Source organism: Phoca vitulina, unplaced genomic scaffold (assembly GCF_004348235.1).
Source record: "Phoca vitulina isolate PV1807 unplaced genomic scaffold, GSC_HSeal_1.0 scaffold16, whole genome shotgun sequence".
Lineage (NCBI taxonomy): Eukaryota > Metazoa > Chordata > Mammalia > Carnivora > Phocidae > Phoca > Phoca vitulina.
Genome location: NW_022589719.1, coordinates 31,842,650 through 31,869,040, shown reverse-complemented (window position 1 = coordinate 31,869,040; position 26,391 = coordinate 31,842,650). Strand labels below are relative to the sequence as shown.

At 56.1% G+C, this 26,391-nt stretch overlaps 2 protein-coding genes across 19 annotated transcripts in view; one reads left to right on the top strand and one right to left on the bottom strand.

Moving 5' to 3' along the window:
• LOC116638450 (protein Ycf2-like) overlaps positions 1 to 21,945 on the top strand; it is a 38,943-nt gene extending 16,998 nt beyond the window's left edge. For 3 of the 18 annotated variants that reach the window (XM_032414433.1, XM_032414432.1, XM_032414420.1), the window contains 5 exons: positions 3,317 to 3,371; positions 11,027 to 11,184; positions 12,520 to 12,613; positions 18,353 to 18,485; positions 21,184 to 21,945. The gene's annotated coding sequence lies outside the window, so the exon portion shown is untranslated. Of the gene's footprint in view, positions 1 to 3,097; positions 3,220 to 3,316; positions 4,456 to 5,125; positions 5,343 to 5,371; positions 5,930 to 8,628; positions 8,863 to 11,026; positions 11,185 to 11,514; positions 11,602 to 12,459; positions 12,614 to 18,352; positions 18,486 to 18,920; positions 19,231 to 21,183 lie in introns of those variants that run through there. The other 15 variants (XM_032414424.1, XM_032414426.1, XM_032414428.1 and 12 more) reach the window with 15 other exon arrangements.
• Positions 13,553 to 23,329, bottom strand: OVOL1 (ovo like transcriptional repressor 1). The gene is made up of 4 exons (XM_032414439.1): positions 23,230 to 23,329; positions 16,176 to 16,393; positions 14,110 to 14,299; positions 13,553 to 13,848 (listed from the first exon to the last, which is right to left on the bottom strand). Exons 1-4 carry the CDS (start codon positions 23,327 to 23,329, stop codon positions 13,553 to 13,555), a joined length of 804 nt encoding a protein of 267 aa, XP_032270330.1.
• Positions 23,330 to 26,391: the final 3,062 nt, after the last annotated feature.

The window sequence follows — 26,391 nt, the reverse complement described above, 5'->3', positions numbered from 1 at the left end:
TGTAGGAGTTAACCAGGATGGGTACCATCTCTCACAAGAAGCATCTAAGTTCCTAAAGGATCTCCGCACTGTGTAAGAGGTATTTCGGGTAGCCGGGGGCAGACCAAGGAGGGACGGCAGGAGATCAAACCTCACAAAGCATCGTTGAATGCCAGGAGTTACCTCCCTCCACAGAACCCTGGGGACTGAATCATTTGGGTCAGTTGCCTGTGTGGGTAGATGGTGAAACTGTGAGGAAGAAGTCCTTGGAGCAGAGTCTGGAGGAAATGTTCAGGGATGAGCACCCTATAGCAGCCTCTTTGATGTCAAGGGTGAAGTAGTTGAACTCCAGACCTCACTACAAGATATGAAGAGTCACTCCGAATTTATAAGCTCATTAAACTTGTATTTTGGACGGTCTACACGTCCGGCTTTAGAGAAAACACATAGAATGCTCCAGCCACACCTTCTCAAACCACTTAGCTGACAGTTTTTGTTCTAATTACTCTAGTGAGCGTCTCTGTTATTTACAAAGTTTGAGGAAGGCAGGGCGGGGGGTGTATTTGTGCTTTGGTACGATTTTCAGCATAGAGGGGATCCAATTCAGCCATCTTTTGAAGTCAGTCTGAACTGTCAGATTACCAGAGACCGCCAGAGTAGAGGACCCCCACCACACACGCACACACAATCAGCTATCTGTTTCATTTGCTAGGGCCAGGGTCCATGTTTTTAAATTTGTATGTACTTCTTTTTGTCATTAATTTTTTTATTGGGGTTCATGGGGTTTGATCCCACAACCCTGAGATCATGACCTGAGCTGAAACCAAGAGTTGGATGCTCCACCGACTGAGCCACCTAGGCACCCGTTCACTTTGTTTTGATGAAATGAGAAGGCTTCTGCCCTTTTCCTTCCTTCTTTCTTTCCTCGGATGTTAGTAAGATCAATGAGATAAAGGTCATAAAGTACTTTGAATTACTTCCAGAAGAGTGCAGTCTGACTTCTACTACCCTTGGATCACTTCACGTACCCCCACAGTCTAGGGCTTCCATCTGCTATCCTGGGGATGCCGCTCTAGAGAAAGCAGGAGGGGCTGGGACCCAGCACCACAGGGTACTATTGGTGGGAGCTGCTCATTCCTGACCTTGGCATCAACACTCTTACCTCCAGAAATAGAATACATGGTAGTTCAGCCACAGTGTCTCCTCATCACAGGGCCTTCAGTCACCTCCGGTGCAACTTGCCAGGCTAGATACTTCTAGCCCCTGTTCCAGGAACTATTAAAAGGTAGACTCGAGGTGGGATGATCTGGGTGGAACCTAGGAACCCAGGATGCACTCTCACAAGGTGTTTTCAAAGACGAGGCAGCAGGGAAATGGTGACCCCCGCTCCCTGGTGTGTTGAGATGTCAGAACTCTGCTGGGAGGCCACAGTGAGGCCCCACCTTCCCAGAGAACTCTGGCTCAGAACAGCCAGTTAGCCCGGGATCAGGGAACAGCAAAGTAACTGCAAACCCTGTAAGCTAGATACTGTTGTGCTTCTTAGGCCAGTAATGCTGCAAGCTGCTGCGGATAGAAGTGCGGCCAGGGCCTGGGCAGGCAGCCCTTTCCAGACTGGCTCTTCTTGGGTAGTGGCTCTTCACTAGGGACTCTCAAGCCTCTCCTTCACTCTGAACCACTTTCCCTCATGGCTGGTAAAGGAGTTAGATTTCTTATAAGAAGAATATTAGATCTGTGTGCCCCAGAGGAGGAGGAACCACAGTGATCCTAAGGGTTATCCATCCATGGGAAAGCCTCAAGGACAAAGGAATCTTCTAGAGACAACGTGTGTGTGTGTGTGTGTGTGTGTGTGTGTGTGTGTGTGTGTGTTGGGGGGGGTTGCAGAAGGAGACTCTGGAGTGAGCCCAGAGTCCCGTGGGAGCTCCTTAAACCCTCATCGAGAGGAGCCTGGCAGTGGGGAAAGAGAATTAGCAGAGGCTAAGAGAGATTGAAAAGGTGGAACAGTGGCCGTGGAACATGCAAGAGGAGAAGTTTAATTATGCTAATTAACTAGACTAACTAAAAGGGAATATGGCATTTATTTGGTTGCCAAAAGGTGTCCTTAGCAGAAAAAAAATGTGTCCTACACTGGGGATTGACAAAGGTCTTGTAGCCAAGGTCTTGGTAGCCAAGGTCTTGAAAAGGAGAGAGACGGCAAGCCGTGCAGCTATCAATGGCTCATTTCTGTGTTTCTGTCACCAAAATTTGCCAATTTGATGTCAAGTGACTCTTAGTGTTTGTACGAGCGTGTTTGTGCTATTAGATTGTCTTCTGAGCAATTTGGAGTGTTAAGAAAACACTGGCGAAGTCAGCAACCAACAATTCCAGGAGCTTAGGTTCCACCCAAGCCTTCCCAGGGAAGATGAGGCCCTTCCTCCTACCATTCACCATGTGGCACTCCTGTCATCCTCTGCCTGGACACTTGCCCTTCCTCAGGAGAGCTGGGCTCCTGCCCGGACATTTGTGCGTGCGTGCGTGCGTGCGTGTGTGTGTGTGTACGTGGGGGAAGGGAGAGGGAGGAGAGAGAGTTCTGCCCCTCTGTGGTGATTGCCACCAGTCAATGGAAAGCTTTGAGCTGAAGCAAGGTGAAGCAAGAGTGACACCAAGTGCCAAGAATAGGAGCTTGCTGTGGCATCAGATGGTGTTTTCTCTCCTCAAATTATAGGAGCAGAAAGATTTAGCTCCTGTCCACAGCATTCACCTCAAAGAGAGGGTGACATGAGCCTCCAGAGGCTGGCTTGATGTCCGTATGGCGCTCTGTTCATTTAGATGAAGGGATTGGCTCTCTGGGAATTAGATGCAGAATTGGGGCTTTGAGGGGCACCCGGGTGGCTCAGTCGGTTGAGTGTTGGACTCTTGGTTTTGGCTCAAGTCGTGATCTCAGGGTCTTGAGATCAAGCCCTGGGTCATGCTACACATTCAGCAGGGAGTCTGCTTCCCTTCCTCTCCCTCTGCCCCTCCCCCTCCCCTCGTGCTCTCTCTCTCTAAAATAAATAAATAAATCTTAAAAAAAAAAAAAAGAATTGGGGCTTTGGATAGATTTTTAAAATAAAATTCAAGGTGAAATGTCTTTGTTGGCTAGAACATGATGCAGATATCCAGGTTGCCCTTTCAACCCCAAACTGATCCTTCAGCTTCTTCTGAAGAATAAGGACCACAAGTGGACCCTTCTTGCTGGTGACAGAGAGCTGTCAGGTTACCAAGGTGGGTGGTGGGTCACCTTTGTATGCAGGGAGCAACCCGCTTCACTTGTTTAAAAAAAAAAACAAAACACTGACCCACTTCTCTGTGTTTGTTCTAGAGGCTGCTCCTGACTCAGGATCTCTAGGACCAGAAATCTACCCCATTAGTCACAGGTGGGGAACTAGGATGCATATTCTTATGAAATGGCCCACTGGGAGGGACTGGGCACTTTGAGGGGCAGAGAATTCTGCGGGTGCTTAGAGAGGATCTCCCCTGGTTCAGGCTGGACTTGCAGTGAGAGCCCTTCCTCAGACATCTCCCCAGGGGAGGAATATGGCCAGGTTGGTATTTGTCTCATGGCCAGTCCTTATTCTCAGCTTGAAGCCTACTTGGTTTCTTCCTTCTTGGGAAATAAGGAGGAAATAGTTTTGTTTGTCCAGGTGCCACCAGTCCAATGACTGATTCGGGCACACGAGTGTCTTCAGGGCGTAGTATCAGATCTGGTGCCCCCTGACATCTCTATTCCTGATCTGGGTGTAATGTAAACAGCAGGTTGATTCAAAACTGGGAGGCATTGGGAAACCCTTTGGGTAGGAGATTTCGCAATGAGATTTTGATTGGAAAAAATACAGTGGGGTGAGGTTCTAAGGAATAAAAGAGACAGAAAACACTCCCATGCTGGCTCTCGGCTAGATCGTGGGGATAAACAGAAGAGCCTAGAAAAGCCTAGAGTGGAGGGGGGGCAGCCTACAGGAGCACACAGCTGTCCTTGCCTCTTCCCCCCCACCGACAAGGAGGCGAAACCACACCTGGACCAGGCTTTCAGTCTAGGACATGTCAGCACCAGCAAGGTACAGATAGATCAGAGGCCCCCCACAGAAGAGAGAGGGGGCTGGGGGGCAGGGGAGCAGGGTTGGCAGGAGGATTAGGAGGAAAACTTAGTTACAGAAAGATCTGAAAAGGCTTGTTGGATAATTGAGGAGGGGACTAGGTGAAGCAAGGAGTAAAGAAGCTCATGAACCCAAAGCTTCAGTGACCCCCGCAGGAGGGGCAGCTTCACATTGCGGACAGGTGGGCTCTAGCTCAGGACACCCCAGCATCGAGTGGCTCCGAGTAGCGGGTGCCTCTGATATGAAGAGCGCAGAGGAAGATGCTGCCTGGATCCAGAACCACAGAAGGTGGTCACGAGAAGGAGAAGGAAACCTGAGGAACAAGGAGAGGAAGAGCAATGAAACCAACTCCGAAGAAGAAAAAGAGGTAAACAGAAGGAAAGGTGGGAGGGGCATCCTAGAAGGAGCAAAAAAGAAAGAAGAGAGTGAAGATCATGCTCCTCATCTGAAGGCCTTTGGAGTGGTGTGGTCAAAATGGAGTCTCCAAACATGGTCGGTACCCAGAAAGCTTGTCATCTGGTCAATAAATCCCTTTCATCTAGTGGGATGAAGAAAGTGGTGCTCTTTGAGGGTGTAGCTTGGCACCATACTGCGTAAAAACTGTGCGTGGCCCTGTCAGAACCAGCTAACCAGTTATGAATGAGAGGGGTTTATGATTCATGAGCGTGCCTACCACCTCCACCCAGAAGCCGTGACTTCCCTTGTCTCGTGCAGGGTGCGGACCCATCTAACCAGAACCACCACCCAGCCTCTCCCAGTCTCCTTAGATGACAAGCTGTGGCATCCTTAGTCCACCCAACTCAGCCCCCAAGCATCTTGCCAAAACATCAGTAAACAAGTATAGGTAAAGGGAGTCACAGACATCGGTGCTTTGGGCCATTTCTCTTCTTTCCTGGTGCCCAGCACACGACTAACCAGGGATTTCTCATCACAGGCTATGTATTCTTTCCTTAGAGGGCAGTCAGAAGGTCTCCAAGCACCTTCCTCTGAGCTCAGAGTAAGTTTACTTTCTTTTGCTTTTTATATTCTATGACCAGGACATCACTTTGCCTGAGCCACATGGGAAAACTGCCCCTCACCTCCAGTGTATCCAGCATTCTCGCAGCCAGCGTGAACTTGACCAGTTTGCACTTGGCCTGCTTTCCTGCTAAGGTTGAGCCAGAGATGAATGTTATTAACGAAAACATCTCACATTTGTTTAGGGATTTATACCTCACAAAGCAAATAATTATCTTATTTAATCCTCACAATAATCCTCTGTTACTGTTACTTCCACTTTACAGACATTGAGTTTCAGAAAGATACGGTGTCTTCCTCAGGGTCAACTGGTAGACCAAGATTCACTCATCCTCTGACTGCAAATCCTCTGGGCTTTCTCTACAAGCTCATGGGTCCCCTAGAGATTTCAGAGTAAGAGCACAGTTGTGATTCCTGGATCTCTTTTCTGACCCCTAGTTCTGCACCCCGGGTGACCTCCGACATCAGCCTTCTTCGTACATTTCCTCTGCCAAACACTCTTTCAAAGTCCCCCAAAAGTTTTCATTGCAAAATCAAAATGGGATCATTGTAGGAAAAGTACAAAATATAGACAAACAAACAAGACAATAAAACCATAATTCCACCATTGAGTAATAACTCAGTACTATAAACGCTGTGTTTAGTCTTCTGTAATTTTTATGATGTACGCGTGGACTTACTTGTGATTACCAAAATGTAAAATGGGCCTACCCATAAACACTTTTGGAATCTGCTCTTTAAACTTACTATATTGCAAACATTTTCCTGTTAGTAAATATTTTTATAACATCATATTTATTGGATATGTAGTATTTCATTATAATTCTTAATGGTACTCTAGAGTTAAATATTTAGATTGTTCCTATTTTTTCATTATTATGACCAGTTTTATGATAGACTTCTAGATCTGATTTTAATTTTTATTTCTTCAATTTTGAATGAAGCTGAATTTTTTCATATGATTTTTATCATTTGAAGCTTGTTCATGAATAGCCCATCCATACTATTTACAGCTTTCAATGGTGTGTATTTTCTTTTTTTTTTACTGATATGTAAGAACTCTTTATATTGAGACTGAAATTGTATTTGCTAAAAACTCATTTACATCGCATTTCAATGCACCATTTTGAATTTGGGTACATACTTATTTCCCCCACTCTCCCAACCAGACCATGGATGCTTTGCTTTTTTTCCTCTACTTTTTCTGTAACAAGTTCCCCCCAAACAAAGTAAACCTGTGAAGGGCTCCTCCTCCTGTGGTCACCCCCACAAGCACTCTGGCCTCCTTAGGGAATGCCATTCCTCCCCACCTAGGCACTGAGGCCGGTAAGGATGGCTCCCATCCCTTCTGCCCTGACCTCCAGTTCCTTACCACCTCCTTCCCTTACACCAGCCTCTGGTGTGAGGCTGGATCCCTGGAGGCTCCTGCATAATGCTTCAGAAAACCCTGACATGAGCCTCTCAGAACCCCTGGGAAAATGCTGGAAGAGAATGCTTGGGGGTGTTAGTATTAGAAGAGAATCGTCTTGTGGAGGAGGAAGTATTAGGTCTCTCGTGGCAGGAACAGAGAGAGCCCCGCTCTCCAAGGGCCCTCTTGCTTCTGAGCAAGGACCTCGTGGCAGGGGTGGCTGGCAGCGAGCCTGCGGTCCTCCTCCTGAGTCTCAGGCAGTCCGCTCCTTTGCCCTGTAACTACCACTGGCAGGTTTGTTTGTGCCTCTGGCAGAAGGGACGCAAGTCCTACCAGTTCTCCTGGTGTCCTTCAGCAACTCACCCTGGGCCGGGGAGGAGGCAGTGCCCAGGCCTGTTACCTGGAGTCCCGCCCCCCCCACCAGAGGCGGGGAGGCCGGGAGGGGGCTGGGCAGGAGCCAGCTGGACAGGACAAGCCGAGGTGGTGAGGACAGGTTGAGTGTCTTCCCCGCCAAGAGCACTACCTTGGAAAACTGGGACTGTAGGGAGGAGGTCAGGGTACACGTGGGGGTGGATGTTGGGAGTTCACTTCGGAGCTCCTGTGGGTTTGGAACGCCCTGACCCGCTCTCACTCCCCTAAGGGTCTCCCCTCCGGCCCTTTCTCCGGGTTTGGCATATTTGCAAGATGGCCGTGGCTGTGACTTTAACAGGAACAAGACACCTGGCATTTCCGTGGTGGGGGCTAGGTTCTCACACTCTGGGCCCCCGTGGTCTCTGCAGAGGACTTTGGCTTTTTCCCTGCAGCCAGGCTTAGAACTCCCTCTTTTTCTATTTCCACATACTTTCTGGGAAGACAGTGTGATGCTCGACAGTGAGAGGCTGGGGGTTCCAGCCAGGTGCCAGGTGGCCGTGGTGACCTTGACAGCACGTGACCTCTTTAGGCTTCGCTTTCCTTGTCTGGACAGACAGCAACAGCGCCGACCTTGGGGCTGGTGCATAGTACACCAGACGGATGGGAGGTGGGTGCTCAACCGTGTTGAGTTTTCTCCCTCCTTTCCTTTTCTCAACCCTACTGACATGGGTGACACTGGGGAGCTTCAGAGATCTCTGCTTCAGCGTGGGGCCCTGGGGCAGCCTGGCCCCTTTCCTGCTGTCCTCAGTGCTCACCTGCTCGTGCACCTGTCCCACCCCCTGCAGGACCGGGCCACCTCTGTTTCCCCCAGAGGAAGGTGACCTCTGGAGCCCGGCCCCATGCCTTATTCATCTTTGCAAAGCCAATCCGTCAGCACAGTGCTTGCTTGGCACAGTAGGTGCTCAGGGTCCAGAGAACAAGTAAAGAACTGAAAGGAAAAGATCTCCCATTTCATAATCATTGAGAATCGGAGAGACAACAAAGAGCCCCAACTTGAGAGTCCAGCAAACCTCAGGCTGGAGCCTGGCCTCATCGCTTGCTATCCATGTGACCTTGAACAAGATATTTAATCTCCCTGAGCCTCAATTTCTTTGTCTAAAAATAGAACAGTAATAGCTACCTCCTGGGGTCGTTGTGGGGATTAGTGATGACGTCAGAGGAAGCGAAGCTGGATGCTGCCTGGCACGTAGTAGGAGCTCAGCGAGTGGAAGCGGTGATTAGCTGCTATTATAGGACTGCTGACGTGTCCTCCTGAGGCAAACGCTCGCTCCAGGAGTTCTGGGGTTAGCAGTGAGTGACACCGGTGTCCCAGGGGCCTCTCTGGGTCCTTCTGCTCTCAGGAAGGAGATGGCTACTGTTGATGCCAATGGGCGGTGTGGCCTGGCAGCCGGACACAGAGCGGCCCACCCTGGGGCACTCACTTGCCCGGGTTCCTTCTCCGTGGGGGTGGGGGTGGTAGCCCCTTGAGCCCGAAGTCGGAGGAGCAGTCTAAGGGCTGGTGGTGCCCCCGGTTGCGATCGAGGCAGGTTACACAGGGTAGCTGGCTGCCCACCCCTCTCCTCCGAGCGCCTTGTGAGACACCTGATTTGTGTTGCACTCTACTCTGAAAGATTGATCAGGGCGGAAGTTCTCACCCAGTTTATGTAGAGAGAATAGGGAGGAACAGAGGAAATCAGTCACTTGATACCCAGCTCTTACATTCAGGAAACAGAACTTGGAAGATCTAACTCTCAATGCACCGCCCTGGCCCGGGACCAGAATCCGCGTGTCCGACGACCGCCCCTCCAGCGCTGGCCCCGCAGCAGCGCACGGCCTGAGCCCCACGGGCCGGCGAGCCTGCCACCCAGGCAGAGAGCTTCCCGGCAAGAGGGGCAATCTCAGAGGGAGCCTCGAGAGGAGTTGACTGATTGGCTACAGGAACTAAAATAAAGCTGGGAGGTGCGAGGCTGGGTGATGGGGGGTGCAATGTCAAAACAGACTCTAGAAACTCGGGAAGGGGGCTGGCATGAGGAATGGAGGAGGGCACGTTGGTCTTGGACACGAAGAGGGTGGGACACCCTGGGTCAGGTGGCTGCCATCTCCTGAGGGAGGGGCCTGGTTCTGGGTGGCCCTAGGGGACAGGCCAGGACCAGAGGCAGTGAGAAGGGGTCTGCGTCCCCCAGTCAGTCCAGGTCTCCGTCACCTCGAGCCCAGCGTACGAGACAGCCCCCCCAGCTGCTCTCTTTCCAGTGTTGTCTTTCGCATTCCGTTCTGTTCACTAGCATTTCACCCTGGCTCTGCCTTCTTGGGAATGGTAAACAGGCCGGGAAGTCATGACCACTGTACTTTGGCCTGGCCTTTTAGAATTTGAGGGTAGAAAGAGTCTTGAAGATTGTTTTGTCCAGCCTTCAGTCCCATGACAGAGTCCTGTTAGAAATCGCTAACGAATGGCTTCTGAGCCCCAGCGCTCCAGTGACAGTGCCCGGGGAGGGGGGGGGGCTGCCCTCCCCTCCCACCTCCCCCATGCAGCCGCCCCCTGGGGAAGCCATGCCGGGGCTTGGAAGGCTTCTACTCCCTGCAGTGGGGGCTGCTCCCCGCCCCACCGTCTAATCCTCACCTCTCGGCCCAGTCTCTACAGCTGGAACCCCCCCGGGGTAAGCCTTTCCCTCTGCTTCAAGCCAGCCACCGTGGTAGTTGGTCTTTGCCACTCACTGAGCAACTTCTCGGCCTCCGGCGTCTCCTCATCTCCACTCCAAGGTGTCAGTGAGTTTCTTCAAAGCTTTCATCAAGATGGGGGCCTAGAGACATAAAGTCTTTATATCAGAAAGGGACTTTTGAACTCAGGAACCCACCTCATTTATAGATGAGGAGACTGGGAGGTTGGGTCACTTGCGCAAGCCCGCGCAGACAGCACGAGACAAGGCTGGGCCTCAGACCCACTGACCGGGGACGCACCCAGGGTGCAGGGTTGTTGACGCCACGCTCCTGATGTTGTCCAAGATCACGCTGGCTTTTGGGGGGGGCTAGTGTGTTGAACTTTGTGTCAGCTAAACCCCCTAAATTGTTTTATAGTTTTATTTTCTTCTGGTTGTAAAAATAATATATGCTTATTGTAAAAAAAAAAAATTAGAAAATACATAAAAATATAAGGTATAAACTTTCCTAGCGCTTCCTGTTGTAAAGTGCTCCCACCCCACATTTGTTTGCTTTGTTTTTGGCCATAAAAATAGGACTCTGCTTTCATCCTCGGTAAGGCCATCTTGCTAGGCCCTAGCCGGCTCTCCTGTCAGAATCTTGTCTTATCAGCTCTGACTGACACCTGGGCGGGGTTCCAAAAATGCCTCTGGCGTGCTGAATGAACGAAGCAAGCATCCAGATTGCTGATGGAAATAGTGAGACCCTCTGCCCACACCTCTTCCCTTCTGGGCTTGATCCTATTCCACCCCCCACTTCTTTGGTTCTATTCAGATCCCCTGTTTTCTCACCCTAGCTGGGGCTCCACATCTTCCAAGAAGTCTTTACTCTTTCAGATGCAAAAGACTCCTTTTCAGGTCCCACAGCACTTGTAGTCTGGCGACACACAGGTGTCCTGGGTTATATGTTGACGCCCATTCCTCTCTTATCCCTGCCTGGCTGGGGCCCATTTCCCAGTCAGCAGAGGCCCCGTACTTTTCCTTTTTCTCTCATGGCACCCATGCTACAGTGTCTGCAGGTCATACGGTCCCTCGAAATGGGGCCGTCTGACCTGATGCTGCTAGGGAAGGGCTCCTAGGAGAGGTATCCTACACTGGAGTTCTTCTAAGGAGTGGGAGAGAAAGTAGAAGCTCACAGGGAGCCCCGGGAACATTCCCCACCCCCACCCCTGGCTTCCTAGAAGTTTATCCCCGGTTCCTCCTAAAGTTGACACAGCAGTTACTCATCTGGGTTCCCAACAATGGGTTCTGCTCATCTTGGGACAGGTAAAAACGGGATTTGGTTGGTCTTTCACACTGGGAGGCTTCTCGAGATAAAAATCCTCTGGCTACTTAAAGAGACATAAGGAGGGTTAGGGGCCCCTGCCAATCCTCTGGGCTTCTCACAGGAAGCCTTACCGTCAGACCTGTGTTTTCCTTTCTCTTCACAGCACCAGGGCATGAACTTTCACACCTCCTGGAACATCACATCGAAGGCCCAAGCCTGGCAGCCACCCCCCCTCCTTGGTGTCCACCTAGCAGGGGGGACATGATGGAAGAACACGGAACTGGGTCCCCAGAGTGATCAGGTCTCTGCAAGGGATCCTAGGTAGGTGATGGGGAAGGCCAGTTAATCTGTAAATTCCCGTCTGGTTCAAATTTCCTGGAGGGGCAGCACGCACACAGCCCCAGAGCCAGGCAGTCTGGTTCGCACCCCAGCTCCACCTTAGTCAGTCAGGAGACCCTGGCCCACTACCCAGCTTCTCTCTGCCCGCAGTGATGGCAGCGAGCTACTGTGGGTGAAACACAAGTGTGCCCGGCACCGAACGTGTGCTATGCAAATGTGGCCAGCCCTATAGCTAGGTGCCTGACCCGGAAGTCATGTGACCTTTGCGCCCTGTCACTTGGGATCACCGTCTTCCTTCTGCGGTCCTGGCAGGTGCTAGGAAGAGAAGCGGAAACTGGACCCCGAGCGACCACACTGGCCCGGTGGAGGGCCCTGTCAGGATGCGGGAGTGCCAGGCAGGTGAAGCAAGCAACCCAGCGGTCGGTCGGCGGGCACTGAGTGCCGCGACCACGGCAGGCCGCTCCGGCTGTGCAGGCCAGATTCTTGGCTTGGCTGGAGCTCACTGGTAACCGTAAAAGGGGAAAGCTTTGACTAGAATGCAACCACTGTTTTGATTAATTTCCCTGCAGGTGGAAAGAGAGGTCTAGAAGACAAAAAAGCAGAAACACAGAAAACGATAATCCTTTGATTTTAATAGTTGGGGGGAAAGTTATAAAATAAAACAGACAACACAGAGCATTAGGACTCCCTCCAATTGCAATAACACAGGGATACAGAAATGTAAACGAAACAGAGCTTCCAGATAAGGTTTATACTATATAACTTCCAGAATACAGCAGCTCCCAGACACTCTAAAGTAAAATAAAACAGGAGTCTTCCAGAACAATCTATACACAGTCAGAGGGCGGCCCCAGAAAGCGCCTTCCCCGCGGTCTGGGGCTGGTTCTGCTCAGGGGCTCGGCTTTGCTGCGCCACCCAGCCCGCTGCATTCTTCGGACCTCTTTCGAGTTTGCCTTCTCATTCTTTGGCAGGCTGGCTCCAACCCTGCCCCTCTCTCCCTTTTGACCCACACCCCTTTTCCTGTTTTTAGCGGGAAACACAGCCACACCAATAGAGCCTGGTGGCCGATTTCCTCCGATGGAGCCAACCAACCCCGGGATCGCTCGCTCCTTATGTGCTTACAACCCAGCCTAGTCCTGTGAAAGAGTCAGAAAATAGGCTACAAATAGAACTTGTTAGCCCTCCAATACTGCCCTCCCGAGAGGCCTCTGATGGGTCTGGTTATTATTCTGTCCCAATTTTTTGCTGCTGCCCTAGGGTTTTTCACTCAACCAGAGAAAGGGCAGGCCTTGCAGTCTGGTCCCATTCTCTTCTCAGTCTCGACGGTGGACTCTGGGTGCATCAAAGACTCATCACCCCACCGGCCTTTCTCCTACAGCCGCAGCTGGACAAACTCTTGGTCTCCACACTGGTGAGTTGTTCCACAAAAGGTCTGTTATTGGGAGGCAAGCAGGCTCTCAGTAACCCCCAGGCATGCCCTGAAAGGATGTGGGAGGGAGGCAGAGCCCTGCGGGGGGGGGGGGGGGGGGGGGGGGGGGGGAGGAGCCAGTGCAGCCCGAGCTACCACAGCAGACCAGCAGCCCCCAGGCAGGGCTGGAGAAAGGTCTTAGGTGCGAGGGGTGGGGGTGGCTGAGGGCAGCCCCCCCAGAGCCAAGGCACAGAGGAGGTATGAAATGTCCAGGATAAATAGAACTGCATAGAGAGGGAACAAAGCCAGCTCCATCCTCTCTTAAAAATAGCCGCCATCGGCACCAAAAATATATTAATATATCTGTACATGTGTCATCTTTAAAAAAAGGAAATAAAACTTCCTTGGCACCTTGTCATCGATTTCCTAAAAATGAGGTGATGTGTGGAAAGGCCTCCTGTGTGCGCACACGTGTCCATGGCTGGGCACGTGTATGCATCTCGCTGTGGGAAGGGCCTTGCCCCCCGCGGCCCTGAGCGCTGGATGCACCGCGGGGCAGGCAGGCACCAGCTCCCCCAGCAGCACCTTGGGTTTGCCCGGCTGCTCTCTGCCCGTGCTCTTTCCTCTGCTGTCCACGGGGGACCGGCGGTCCCCGCCCCTGTGCTCCAGAGGAGGAAGGCCGCCGAGCATCCTCACGTCCCTCCTCTGGGAAGTCCTCTCTCTGAAGGTGGGCCTCGCCCATGTCGGCCCGGGGCTCGGAGTGGCCTCTGCCCATCAGACAAAAACGCAAACGTGAACAGAGCTCAGTGCAGGGCCTAAGCCGGCACGTGTGCCCGGGCGGGGGGTGGGGGCCTCCAGGCCTAGTCACCGCGGCCCACGAGAGGCGGCAGGAGGGTGGACTGGCTGGGCAGCGGGCAGGCGACCCAGGCCAGGCGGTGCCACTCAGAGGTGGTGGTTGCTCTGCAGCAGGGAGGTGACAGTATTCTGCAGGGCCACGGCCACCTTCTTGGAGGTCTTGCGCAGCAGTGGGCTGTCGGGGTGGTGCTCCTTCAGGTGCAGGACGTGGCCCTCCTGGCTCTCAGACGTGCAGCCACACTCCTCACACACGTACAGCTTGGCCCGCCGCTCCTTGTACGCGTACTTCTGCTGCACGCCATGGATCTTCTTGAGATGAGACTCCAGAGAGCAGCGCTGCGTGAAGGCCTTGTCACACAGGCTGCACTTGTAGGGCCGCACGCCTGCAGGGAGGAGAGCGCGGGGTGTCAGGGAGCTGACAGGAGCCCCGTGAGCAGCTTCCCCACCACAGCGAGGCCAGGCCACCTGACTCTGGGGGAGAGGAACCGAGGAGGCCTGTCCCGTCTCCAGCTCCCTGAGGGACCAAACCGATTAGCCGAGGGGGGCTTCCGCCCGAGTTCCAGGACGCCCCTCCCAGGCTGTGGATCCCCCACCAGGCAGGGGCTGGAGGAGCTCACTGCCCCACCCCAAGGGGCTCCTCTCACCGGTGTGGGTGCGGACGTGTCTCTTCAGGTCGAATGTGTCATTGAAGCCCTTCCCACAGTAGGTGCACAGGTGCCTCTTGACGTCGTTGTGACACTTCATGTGGCGATTCAGCATGCGCTGGTAGGTGAAGGCCTTCTGGCAGATGTGGCAAGTGAAGAGGTCTCCACTGGGACTGTCCCCCAGGGTCACCTGTGGGCGAGGATGGTGTTTGTGACAGCCGTCCAGGAGCAGGGGCTGCAGGTGGGCATGCTGGGAGGATGCAAACACCGGCCCCCAGCCGCCCACGGAAAGCCGAGCTCGCCCTCCGGAGGCCGCACCTCTGCGCCCCTGGCTCACAGATCAGCGCTGGTGGGGCTGGAAGGAACCTTTGGGTCAATGGTCAGGCCTGCTGTTGGGTTCCCGAATCCCCTGCCACCCGCCCCTTTACACCTCTAGAGATGTGCAATGAACTACCTGTAGAAACAGCTGGGGTCACCGTCCCCTGTTAGGAAGGCCTCCCTTCCTGGGGCTCAAAGCTGCTGCCCTGCACCTGGGCCTCTGTCGGCCTTCTCTGAGGGAGGACAGGGGCACGACCAGGATATGGCCTCTGTCATGGCCATGGCCCCCCGAGGCCGCCGCTCGGAGCCTGGAGCCCAGCCCCCTGCTTTTACTGGAGCCAGGCCTGACGCAGTATGAGGGGAGGCCCCTTGCCATCCTCACAGCCCTCTTGCTTATAAACCTGCTTCATTTCTTTTGTAACCACGGAAAGGCTCAAATCTTTTCAGATGTGGAGATGAGTACCATGAGTAGGGTGACTGTCATTTAGGGCCAGTCTTGTTTTATCTTTACCTCCCAACCTCCCCCTGGCCCTGGATCATTTGGAAGCAAATCCTGGCCACGCTCTGCCCCTCGGGAAGGATGCTGCTCCGCGTGACGGCAGTTCCTTTCCGGCCCTGTGGCCGGCACAGACAGACATGGTCTCGGTCCTCCACGGCCATTAATGTCCAGAGGCTGCTTGTGCTGCGGGTGGCCCTGTTGCTGTCACCTCCTCCTGTCACCCATCACATCACACTCTTCTACTGCTTCTGGCCCCAGGGAAAGGCCCCCTATTGCCGGCTAGTCAAGACCTTTTGGGTCAGGACCCACTTCTCGGGCGCATCTGCCATCCCGTGCCCTCTGCCCTCTCTCCACGCCCTCCCTACCGACCAGGGTCCAAGGGATGAGAGGAAGGCCCACAGGGGCTTGGGGCCACTGTGCTGGTTCCCCGGCCAACCGACCAGCAAGTGTCTGGGTGGTTCCCCTCTGGTTACAACACACGCTTGGCCTACACGAGGAAGAGGGGAAGGAAGGGCATTCTGCTGCCAGCTTTCTTCAGTCCTTTGGCACACAGAACTACAAGATTCCTTCCACTAGATCGGTACTGGCAGGTGCTTCCAGATCCTAGACCTTTCAGGAATGCAGGCCCAGCCAGGGACAGCCTCGCTGTCTGCACGCTCCTCGAAAGCAGGGGCATCTCTGTTGCCCCACGCCCTCCTTACTGCTCCCACTGCAGAGGCTGAGCACAGCAGGCTGCTCCCCGCCCCCCCGGCCTTGCCCTAGGTGCAAGGCCTCAGATGCCGACGGGGCCGCAAGTGGCACGCTCGGGTGAGCTGGAGACCACCGGGCACGTGCCTCAAGGGACAGCTAACCACCAAGTGGACTCCAGAGCTCACTCTCGATGCGGCACAGAGGGGAAGCCAGGAGAAGGGGTTGAGCCGGGCTCACGTCTCCCGCTTTTCCTAGGACTAGCAAAGAGGTACCTCCCCTTAAGGACAGAAACAAACCGAAATAACTCCTGGAATGGACTCCAAAGGGTGAAATGTCTCTAGAACCCTGCCACTTCTTCCCAATGCATGACGTTGTCGCTTTAGACCTGCTTCTCTTCTCCCCGCACCCCCCATGCCCTGCTGGGTCCACTTCTCGGCAGAAACCTGGACCCAGATCCAAGGCCAGCCTCTGTCTGGGTCTCATTGTACCCGGTCTTGTGGGCTGGACACAGGTCTATAGACACGCTCCTGATCCTCGGAGACAGTGTGAGGGGCAGTACCTTCATCTTGGTGCGCAGGAAGCCGTGGTCTCTGCTCTGGGGGTCTGCCAAACGACTCACGTCTTCGGAGGGCAGCTGGGCTACCACGCAGGGTCCAGGGGCCACACTATAGCTGGAGTCCCGAAGGCTCATGTCCAAAACCAGGGGGCAAGATGGGGGTTCAGCCACCGACGGCTCTGGTTCCCGGTAGGGCTGTGGTGGGCAGAAGCCCAGACTGACTGCAGAGAGAAGAACAGCCAGCTGAGGGGTTTGGTGGGGAGAACAGGATTCAGTGGGGTCTCAGGACAGTTGCCTGGCAGTGGGCTGGCTGGGCCCGGGAGCCTCCGCCTGCCCCTCGCAGGCACATGGCAGAGCAAGCTGCCCCCAGCCCATACACGCTGCCCCTCCCTCCTGCCCCATTAAGGTAATTACAGGGGACGCCCGCCAAGCACCACAGCCCACAGGCCTGCCCGCTGAGTAATTTGTGTCTTAGCGGAACTGGGAGGACCGAACCTGCCCTGCCAATTATCCCTCCCGAGTTGTCTGCCTGCCCCACCTGGGCCAGTCCCTCTGGATTCCAGGTCTCATCCATGCTCCTGCGTGGACAAGGGGCACCACCGGAGGCCCTGGGCCCAGGGATTCATCCCTGGCCCTGATGGGTCCCCAGTGACCTGGGCCACTCTGGGCTGCTGCTTCAGGCCAATTTAGCTGCTGGCCTTTGGGGGACCGGGTGGTCCCCCAGGCTGGCTGGTGTCTGCTGCTGCAGCTCCTCAGGGTTCTAGGCTCCCCACTCCCACTGGCCAAGCTTGGCAGGCAAACAGGCCAGGTGAGGTGGAGCAGGGAGGAGGTCAGGGAGCAGCAGGTGGATGTGGCCTAACAGTCTCCCGGGCGTCGTGCCCAGCTATTATGCAACCCGCCCCCACGGCAGGGACCGCTCGCTGCGGCACAGTGAGGGCTGGGCTCCCAACCTCCGCCCTCCAAGGCACCGATACCTGGCAGCCCTTTGCGGCGGCCGCTCCCCACGACACACACCTCACGCTAAACCCCGTTGCGGAGCAGAGAAGAGGAAGAGTTGTCTGAGTGACAGTGCCACGGAGGGGACGGGTCTCAAAGCGGAGCAAAGCGGAGCAAACTAGCTAATGTTTTAATTTATCAGTAGTTTTCTTCCCCAAAAGGCTAAACTCTATACAGTGGACCCTTTAACAAGGCAGGGGTTAGGGGTGCTGATCCTCCACCCCCACAGTCAGAAATCCAAATATAACTTTTGGCTCCCCCAAAACTTAACTGCCCAGAGCCTCCTGTTGCCTGGAAGCTTACCGAGAACAGAAACAGTCGAGTAACACGTATTTTGTACATTCTGTGTATTATAACAATAAAGTAAGCTAGAAAAGAAAAAAATGTTATGAAGAAAATCCTAAGAAAGAGAAAATACATTTACAGCGCTGTGCTGTATTTATGGGAAGAACCCCATGTCTGAGTGGCCCGGTGCGCAGTTCAAACCCATCTTGTTGGGCAAGGGTTCGCTGTACTTAAACCTCATAAGCTACGAGCATTTTCCAAGCTTCAAAAGGAAGAATCAAGAGTGGCAGAGGAAGGAAAGGATGAGTTGCTTCTGGGAGGCCGAGTAAAGGTCTCAGACCCGCGGACAAGGCCCAGTGCACCCCCTGCCTCACGGCTGCTGAGACAGAGAGGCCGAGGACCCGGGGAGGGGCGGCCCCAGGGCAGGGGGGCTGGAGGCAGAAGACAGGGAAGGCCGAGGACTACTGATGGAGGAAGCGTGAATATGAAAGCACTGAAGAAGTTTCGGGAGAGGCCCTGGCTCTCGCCCCCTCAAAACACAACAAAGGTCTGACAAGGGAAGAACGCGCCTGCCTGCCGCCCAGAACCCGTCCTGCTGGCACTGGCGTCCGTCTGTCCGGGGGACTTTAATGAGCCACCTCATTCCCGGAGCTGATTCACCAGTGCCTGGCCCCGGCCCGGCCTCTGAGCTGGCGTGGCGCCTCTCTGCGAAGCCTGGGAGGCTGGCCGGCAGGCCCAAGCTCTCGGGGTCCCTGCGGCCTCCCCACAGGGACGGGGGCTGGGAGGGGGCGGGGGTGTGGCAGAATGCTGGCAGCTTCTGATGCCACTTTACCCGCTACCAGAGGGAGCTCTTGGCCAAGAATTCAAAGCTGAATGACAATTTCCATTTCTCAATCCAGGTAGTGACAAACAGAACAGAAACCTCTCCCCTCTTCTGTCCTTCCATATCGGATAGCGTGAGCGAAGCTCCTGGAAGTTGGAGCCTGGCCAAACGGCCTGCACAGGCAGCAGCCGAGGGAGGAGTGATGACAGGTGAGGGCTCACTGGTTTGTGCTCCGAAGGAGTTGTCACTCTTGGCTCCCTTGCGCCACCGAGGGGGTGGCAGTGTTCAGGGTGGGGGCGCTGCGGATCCACCCCAGCCGGGGAGCCCGGGGAGACCGACTTCCTGTGCCTGCCTCTCCCACTCCGCAGCAACCCCGCCGAGCTGGTGCTGAGGAGCAGGGGACAGGGAGGGAGCCAGGGGCAGGGGACCCTGTGGGTGGGGATGTTTGCCTCATGCCATCCACCCCGCCAAACCTGTCTTCCCGCCACCCCCGTGAGCCTGGCCCTGATGCCGCCGCACGCACACGGAATGCTCATCGGCGTGCCGCTCCTGGCACTGGGTGGCACTGGGTGGCACTGGGTGGCAGGAGGCAGGAAGCAGAACTGGTTGGGCCCTGCCTGTGCTGCTCTCTGTCCCCTAATTAGATGTTTCCGGCAAGGCGGCGGCTGCAGCTATCCTCGCCCGCCCACAGCTGCGGAGCCCGGCAAGGCCAGACCAGCCGGCCCTCTCCCTACTCCCTCAGGCCTTCGCCGGTTCCCCTTCGGTTGGCCCAGCTCACCTCCGCTGGGTGACGCTGAGGGCATGGGCAGCTTTCCACCCAAGGGCCGGCTCCCCGCTTCTGGCCCCCAGCAAGTCCCCTCTGTCGCAGACGGCAAGCTGGCCAAATACCGGACAGAGGGCCAGGTCCTACCGCTTGCCGGGCCTGGAGTCACGGCTGCTCCCTAGGGCGAGCAGGTGAGGCACACGTGAGGACGCCTCACCTCTGACCACATGGGGGCGGGGGGGCTGACCTGGGGGTGGGGGGTGTGACTCAGCGCCGAATGGGGAGCGACAATGTATCAGCAAGACCCACGCTGGGTGAGGTGGCCTTGCCCCCTTACCAGGAAAGGCAGGGGTCCCCTGTGTCCATCTCCCCCAGCCCCCGCAGGTCAGCTCGCAGTGCCTGAAAGGTGGGCAGCCTTGGAAACAATGGGCCCGTTCCTCAGCCTACTGCTTCCCTTCTGTGAATGCCAAGTTTCTCTCGCAGGCAGTATCCTTCTCCCCTTTCCCAGCTGCCTTTTGTACTGTGTCTGTAACGAAGTCGACACCGGGCACCTGAGCCCGCGTGCCAGGGTGGGTGGCCCTGACCAGCCGTGGACCGTGCCTCCATTTGCCTCCTCCCCGCCTCTTTCTGGCCAGCACAGGGCTGGGCACCCCGTGGGACTGCGAACTTGTTGAAAGTGGACATCAACAGTGACCACCCTTCGCTCTGGTCTTCCCTGTGCCCAGAGGACTTGCCCTCACCTGCTCTCTTTCTGGGACAAATGGTGTGGCAGGAGTCTGTCTCGGGTCACCGCAGCCTGGAGCAAACGGCTTGGCAGCTTATGGGACAGCGCCCCACGGGACAGGCCCGAGCCCCATCCAGGCCACTGCGCAGGCCCAAGCTGCTCTCCCGTCCCCATCCACGGCAGATACGTCCTTCCCTGCCAGCACTTCCCAGGAGTTAGAGGAGGACCCTCACTGGGGGCCTGATCTCCCCCAGCCCCCTCTCCCTGCCACCCACACACATGTACTCTGGGGCCCAAAGCGGACTTGAGAAGCCTGTCCACATTGGCCTGGACACGGAGCGGCCCAGACCCCTGCACTGCCTAGCCAGAGCCGGGCCGAGCAACTCCGGTCCCCCACACCTCGGCCTGGCTGCCTCCCGGGGGTGGGTGTGTTGGTGAACTGGGAGGACAGATTGCAGAGGCCCCAACGCCGGAAAGGGGGTGCCTGGGGGCCTGGAAGAGGCCCTGGGATGCCCACATCTGGGAGCATGTCATTTCGGCTTCCTGGCCACTACCAGGCTCATCTACCCTCAAGTACCTTCCTGGCTTTTCATTGTGACTCAGCAAGGGCTTGGAGTATGGGGCTTCATCCCTGTTTCTCCGGCTTCCCCTTTAGCCCAAGAGATGGAATTTAGCCCTTAGGTACAGGTGCTTAGGTTCCTCCTCAAGAAGCCAGCATTACTCCCTGCATATTAATATTGATATAACAAAGGAGAAATGCCTTGGGAGATGAGGGGCGGGGAGTGAAGGGCTTAGGCCAGGCTCTTGGGCCCAAATAGGTAGCCTGCAATCTCCTTTCCGCTGTGAGCTTTCAGCCCCCTGTGCCCACCTCTGGGCTCTTCCCTTGGCTTTGGAAGGGGAGTGAGGCCAGGAAAAGGTTCTGCCCTGGGGGAGGGAACTTCTAGAATCGTGCCTCAGGGAGAGAGGCTAGAGTGCTGGTCAGACTGGCGCCCTGAGCCTTCAGTCAGTAAAAGTGTCTCTTTCCAGGGGCTCTCTGATGCCTTAAGGGTCTCAGAGGGCCCCGGCAGGAAGGTCAGACCTCAAATGCTTCCCTGCTCCCCAGCTCCCCCAGGGCCTCTCCCAGTGGGACTGGGGTCAATGCTTAGCTGGTCACAATGTGCTGAGTCTGTGAGGTGGGGTGAAGGAAACGTGCCCAGCCGGCTCCTGGGGTCATGGTCGGCTAGTGATGGAATGGCTCAGCCAGGGGACAAGCCACCACAAAACACACTCCCCACTCTCCAGCCATCTGAGGCACCCAACCGTGGCCCGAGAACATTCCCTTTCTCATTTCCAAAACCTGTGGGAAAACTCTCCAGTGGGCCACATGGCTTTTAGAGGCTCAATTAAGTGCTTTGCCTTCTACCTTTGCTTCACCCCACAGGACTCTCCCTCCCCAGAATGATGAGGGCAAATTCTCACCTGTGCCCTCCAGGTTTTGACCCGGACCCAACTATCTTGGCCGATCCTATAGAGTGAGAGGTCTGCAGAGCTCCCCTCACCTGGACAGCACCAGCAGGTGGCAGAGAGCACCCAGAAGCCCTTGCCCGTCACCTGATGGGACAGCCCCTGGGATGGAGGCCTCCCCCACCACTCCTGCAACGGCCACCAGAACTGTGGTGGGGAAAATCACCAGGATGCAAGGAAGTCAATGATTTGAACAAACGGAATTTCTTTGTCCTTTGTAAAAGTCAACACATGATCTGTTACTGATTGGGATGTGAAATAAAACTAAAAATAACAGCACACCGAGTCTCGCAAGGCTCAGCTCACCTTTAACACAGTCCAAGTTCAGTTTATCAGATCCGAAGGAGCAGCTAAGCAGCAAGACAAACACAGGTGAGGGAGGAGGCAGGAGTGAAGAAGGGGCTCCGTTCCTCTCCTGACCCTTCTGGAGATGGAACACCAACCTGCCAACCCGCCAGGGAACTTGGTCACCCAGGAAACTATAAACAGAATCCTGGGCCCACACCCTAATCCACCTCAGGTGAGCTGGCAGCTCACCGGCCTTTGGGTCTCAGTTTCCCCTGGTTTTAAGGAGGCTGTAGAAGCAGCGCCTTGAGATAATCTGTGAAACATCCCAACAGCGTCACAGGCCATTGGATCCTGGCAGGTCAGGCCACAGAGATCTCACCAGTACACCCACAGTCTCCACCAATTTATTCAGGAGAGAAACTGAGGCAAGAGCCCTTACAGGGCCCCTCACTGCCCTCATTTCACCACTTTCCTACAAGGCCTGGGGCAGTGCCAGGGAGCCTGCAGATCAAGGGTCAAAGTCGGTTGGTTAATTACAGCCTCTGCCCCCGCCCCCCACCTCCCTTGGAGGCTCTGGGCAGGGTGTGCAGCGCAGCCCCCGCCCCACCCCCAAGTCGTGGGGAGGGGGAGTTCCGAAGGAAGCTGGCTTTCTCCTGACTAAAGATTTTCTTGGGTGTGGAGGAGGACGGAAGGCACAAAAGTGTTCTCAGGGCTTCCAGAGGAAGATGCCACTGGAGAGAGAAACAACGCGGGTTACTCATTCAACGTTGACTCGGACGCTCTCACGGCGTCCTCCCGAAACAAGCTGGGTGCACCAGCTGCCCCGGGGGCCTGGTCCCCTGGCCATGGGCTGGGCTCCTGAAAAACACTTTCCACTCAACTATGTCCTCTGCAACCGTGTCCTCTGCAACCGTGTCCTCTGCAAGGAGGCGCGTTTCTAACAGCGGTGAGACCTGATCCCACCTTGGTCCTCAGGACAAGCGGAGTGCAGCCGGGGCGCCTTCCCCACGGTCTCCGCGCACTCCGCGGGGCGGCTGGCCGGGAACCCCTGGCGGCCTGACCCCCACCACGACCTTCTGGCCACCAGAGTGTGGGAAAGACGGACAGATCCATGAAGGCGGCTTAAACGAGTTTTCTCTTAACATTTTGCACAAATTGCGGCCGAAGCTCCAGCTCACTCCCTGTGCCCCCCCCCCCCCAGGTGGCATCGCTCCAGTGCCTCCTCCCGCCTCATAAAAGTCCCGGCTTTCTGGATTTACGACGTGAGAGTGGAGGGTCGCCTGAGCGGTGACACACCCCGTTGCCTCCCCTGCGCCGCGGCTCCGGCCGGTGGAGGGGAGGGCGGCACCGCGCGGGTTCGCGCGCCACGGACCCGCCTGCCCCCTGCCCAGCTGCGGGGCTTGGCAACGGCTCTCGCCCCCTCCCGGCGGCCCCCGCCCCCACCCGGCGCCGCCTCCTCGGCCGCCCTGCCCTCCCCTCCCCTCCCCTGCCCCCGCGCCGCGGGCTAACGGGGCCGCGGCCGCTTAAACATAAAATCGGGCGCCCCGGCTGCGCCCGCCGCGGGACTCCGCGTCGCTGCGCTCCGCGCGCCCGCCGCCTGGACGGGGCCCCCCGCCCCTCGGGCGCCTCAGGCTCGAGGGCGGCGGAGGGCTCGCGGCCGCGGGCTTGGCCTCACCTGGCACGTAGATCTCGCCGCGCTCCTCGTCGGGGAGCTCGCTCCAGTTCCTCTTGCACGTGGAGACGCACGGCTTCTTCACCAGAAACGCGCGGGGCATTTTCGAACCCTCCTCGCCCGGCACCGTCCGCTTCCGTCACCAGAGCCGGGAGCCGTCCCACCGTTCCCGGGCCGAGCCGGAGGCGGGGGAGGGGAGGGGGCAGTTCAGGGAACGAGTCGCCCAAGTGCCCCCAAGTTCGGCGGGGAGACCGTGCCCGGGACGGTGCGCGCCCGTTTCCAACTCCGCGGGGCCGTCGCCGCCCTCCCTCCGAACGGAGGCCCTTGCAGCCAGGTGCACCGGGCGGCGGGAGGAAGCGGCAGGTAAGCGTCTCCTGGCTCGACTGGCGTCCCCCGCGGCCGCTCGGGAAGTCTTAAAGTGCGAGCCGGACGGACGGGTTCACGCTTTATTGGCTCGCGGCGGTGTGTGTTGGTGGCTGGGGCGGGGTGGGGGGGGTGATCTGAGCTAATTAGCTTGGAGCGTCCCGGGGAGCGACGGCGCATGCGTTGGGAAATAACGGTGACAACCCACCTATTTGTTACCTGTCGAACCGGTTTCCATTCCGCTGCCGGTGAGGTGGCCTCGCGGCCTGGGCGGGGTGGCCGGGCGGGGGCGGGGGGCGGGCGTGGGGCACCCAGCACCCGGCTGCCCCGCCGGCCGGGCCGCCGCCCGCCCCGCCCGGGACCTCCCAGCTGGGAGCGCTAGCGTGCGCAAACGGAAGTTTGGGAGTTTCGGAGGGAGCCGAGGAGGGGAGGGGGCAACGTTATGTGCACCCGCGCTCGCACGCTCTGCGGGTGATGAAATGAAACTCGCCCAACGGGGCCCGGCCCGTCTCGGCGCGCCCCGGGCGCCTGGGGAGGCGCGAAGCCGTCGGGCGGGAACGGGCGGCCCCGCCCACACTTGTTGAACCGGGCCTGGGCCCAGGCGGCCCGGATCCCGAAGGCCTGGCTGAGCAATTCGTGGTTCAGCCCAGAGGTATTTGCTGGGCTCCGGCTCCGTGCGGGTAGGCACGCGAGGCCCCAGGAGCGCGTAGGCCAGTGGGCGTGCCCGCGGGGACGACGCGGCCACAGTACAAAGCGGAGAGTGCCGGCCGGAGAGCAGATCGCTCATCACCGCCCGGAGCCCGCTTTCTGGCCAGGGAAGTGTGGAAGGCTTCGTGGAGGATGGGGCGTTTAAACCTCTCCGAGTCCACTGAGATTCGAAAGACCTCAGCGCCTTAGTCATTGGGGCTTACGCTCCCGCAAACACTCTCATCCTGGTCCCAAAGGGCCAGATTTCAGGTGCAGCAAGGCCGAGGCCAAGGCCCCCTGAAGAAGTCAGGCCCAACCTACTTTGCCTGGTGGCAGCCACTGCAGGGCAGAGGGCTCTTGTCTGCTTTCCCCCGTTGGCCATCCTCGGCTGAGGTTCAGCCTGGGACACACACCCTCCCCCAGATTTAGCTGGAGGGAGGCCCACCCTCGGAGCGCTTGTTGCCTTCCAAGTTACTGTGACACTTTGGCGCCAGGCTGCGGCTGGGCTTCTCTTACCAGCTGGCCTACTGAGGTCAGAAATGGGACCCCTTCCTCTCTTTAGCTCTCCTTCTACCCCCATATAAAATAAACATTTCAGGATCTCTACCACACATACACCTTTCCCACGTGTTAAATGTTTGCTGGAACAGATTAAGAAGAAATGAGTCTGATAAATGAATTCACACAATTCAAAAGTCAGGAGTCAAAGGGGAGCAGAAGGCTGGTGGTCGGCTTCCGGGCAGGCCCTCTACATCCCCCCACAGGTGGTCCAGGAGCACCCCGAAGGTGGGTGGGGGGAGTGTGCACTTCAGGGGCAGATGGGCCTCCTCCCTCACTCCCTCCTGGGGCCTGTGAGTTTGGCCAAGGGGCTTTCCTTTCCAGCCTGTTTCCTAGTCTATCACCTGAGAATCCTGTCACCTACCTCCTGGGGTCACTGTGGGCTCCCGCAGCTCAGAGCTGTTTGCCCCTTCCTCTCCCAGGGCTTTGCCTTCTTGCACCCCAAACGTACTTTGTCAGCCCTCCCTTCTTACCTGCACCCTTTGGTTCGACTGGCATGAAGTGAGCACCTACTATGCACTTACCTTTCGAATAAATCCTGGAGAAACAACATTGACCCCTAACACAATCTGTCTAGGAGGTAAATTTAGTTAATTAATTCAACAGATATTTATTGAGCGTTTCTGCTGGGCCAGACCTTGCCAGGGGCTTGTTACACAGTAGGTGCTTAGTGGAAACTAAGTCTTCACAGATGACCTTGGACACAAGAAGCGCAGTCTTTCTCGTGGGTGGGGGGGTTAGTAAGGAACAATTCCCATGTCTCCACTTGTAGTAAGAATGTTACACAGTGTCCAGAGGGAGGGGATAGTCACCCGTGCCGTCCCCTCCTATATCTCCAGGATCTACAGCTGTACCTGGCACATAGTAGATGATCGATAAATACTTGTTGCATGAATGAATCTCTCTTTTTCTTGACTCATGTGACCCATTCAGCCTTTCATGTTCCAACTTTTGGTAGAGGCATGGATACAGAGCAAATTTATTATAAGGAAAGCAATAGGGCAGGTTCGGTGATAAAAGGCAACTGACACGGGCTGTCAGGGAAAGACCGAGAGACTGGTGGGGACGGTGCAGAATGTGCCTATCTAAAAGGGCGGTAACAATCATGTCATCTGAGCATAGAAACCCAATGTGGCCACATCCGTCCATTTTTGAAAAGAAGCCAAAAACCCAGATTTGTATGTGAAATCTACCAATTTTTAAAAGTTGGCTCAAAAAAATTTTTTTTAAAGATTTTATTTATTTGACAGAGACACAGCGAGAGAGGGAACACAAGCAGGGGGAGTGGGAGAGGGAGAAGCAGGCTTCCCGCGGAGCAGGGAGCCCGATGTGGGGCTCGATCCCAGGACCCTGGGACCATGACCTGAGCGGAAGGCAGATGCTTAACGGCTGAGCCACCCAGGCGCCCCCCCCCCACCAAAGTTTTTTTTTTTTTAAAAAAAGCATGTAACGAGTCAAACAAAATACCATTGAGGGTCAGATTTGACCCACAGGCTGCTGATGTGTGGTCTGTGGTTCATGAGCAGCCCTGGAACGAGACAATGTGCGTGAACTTGG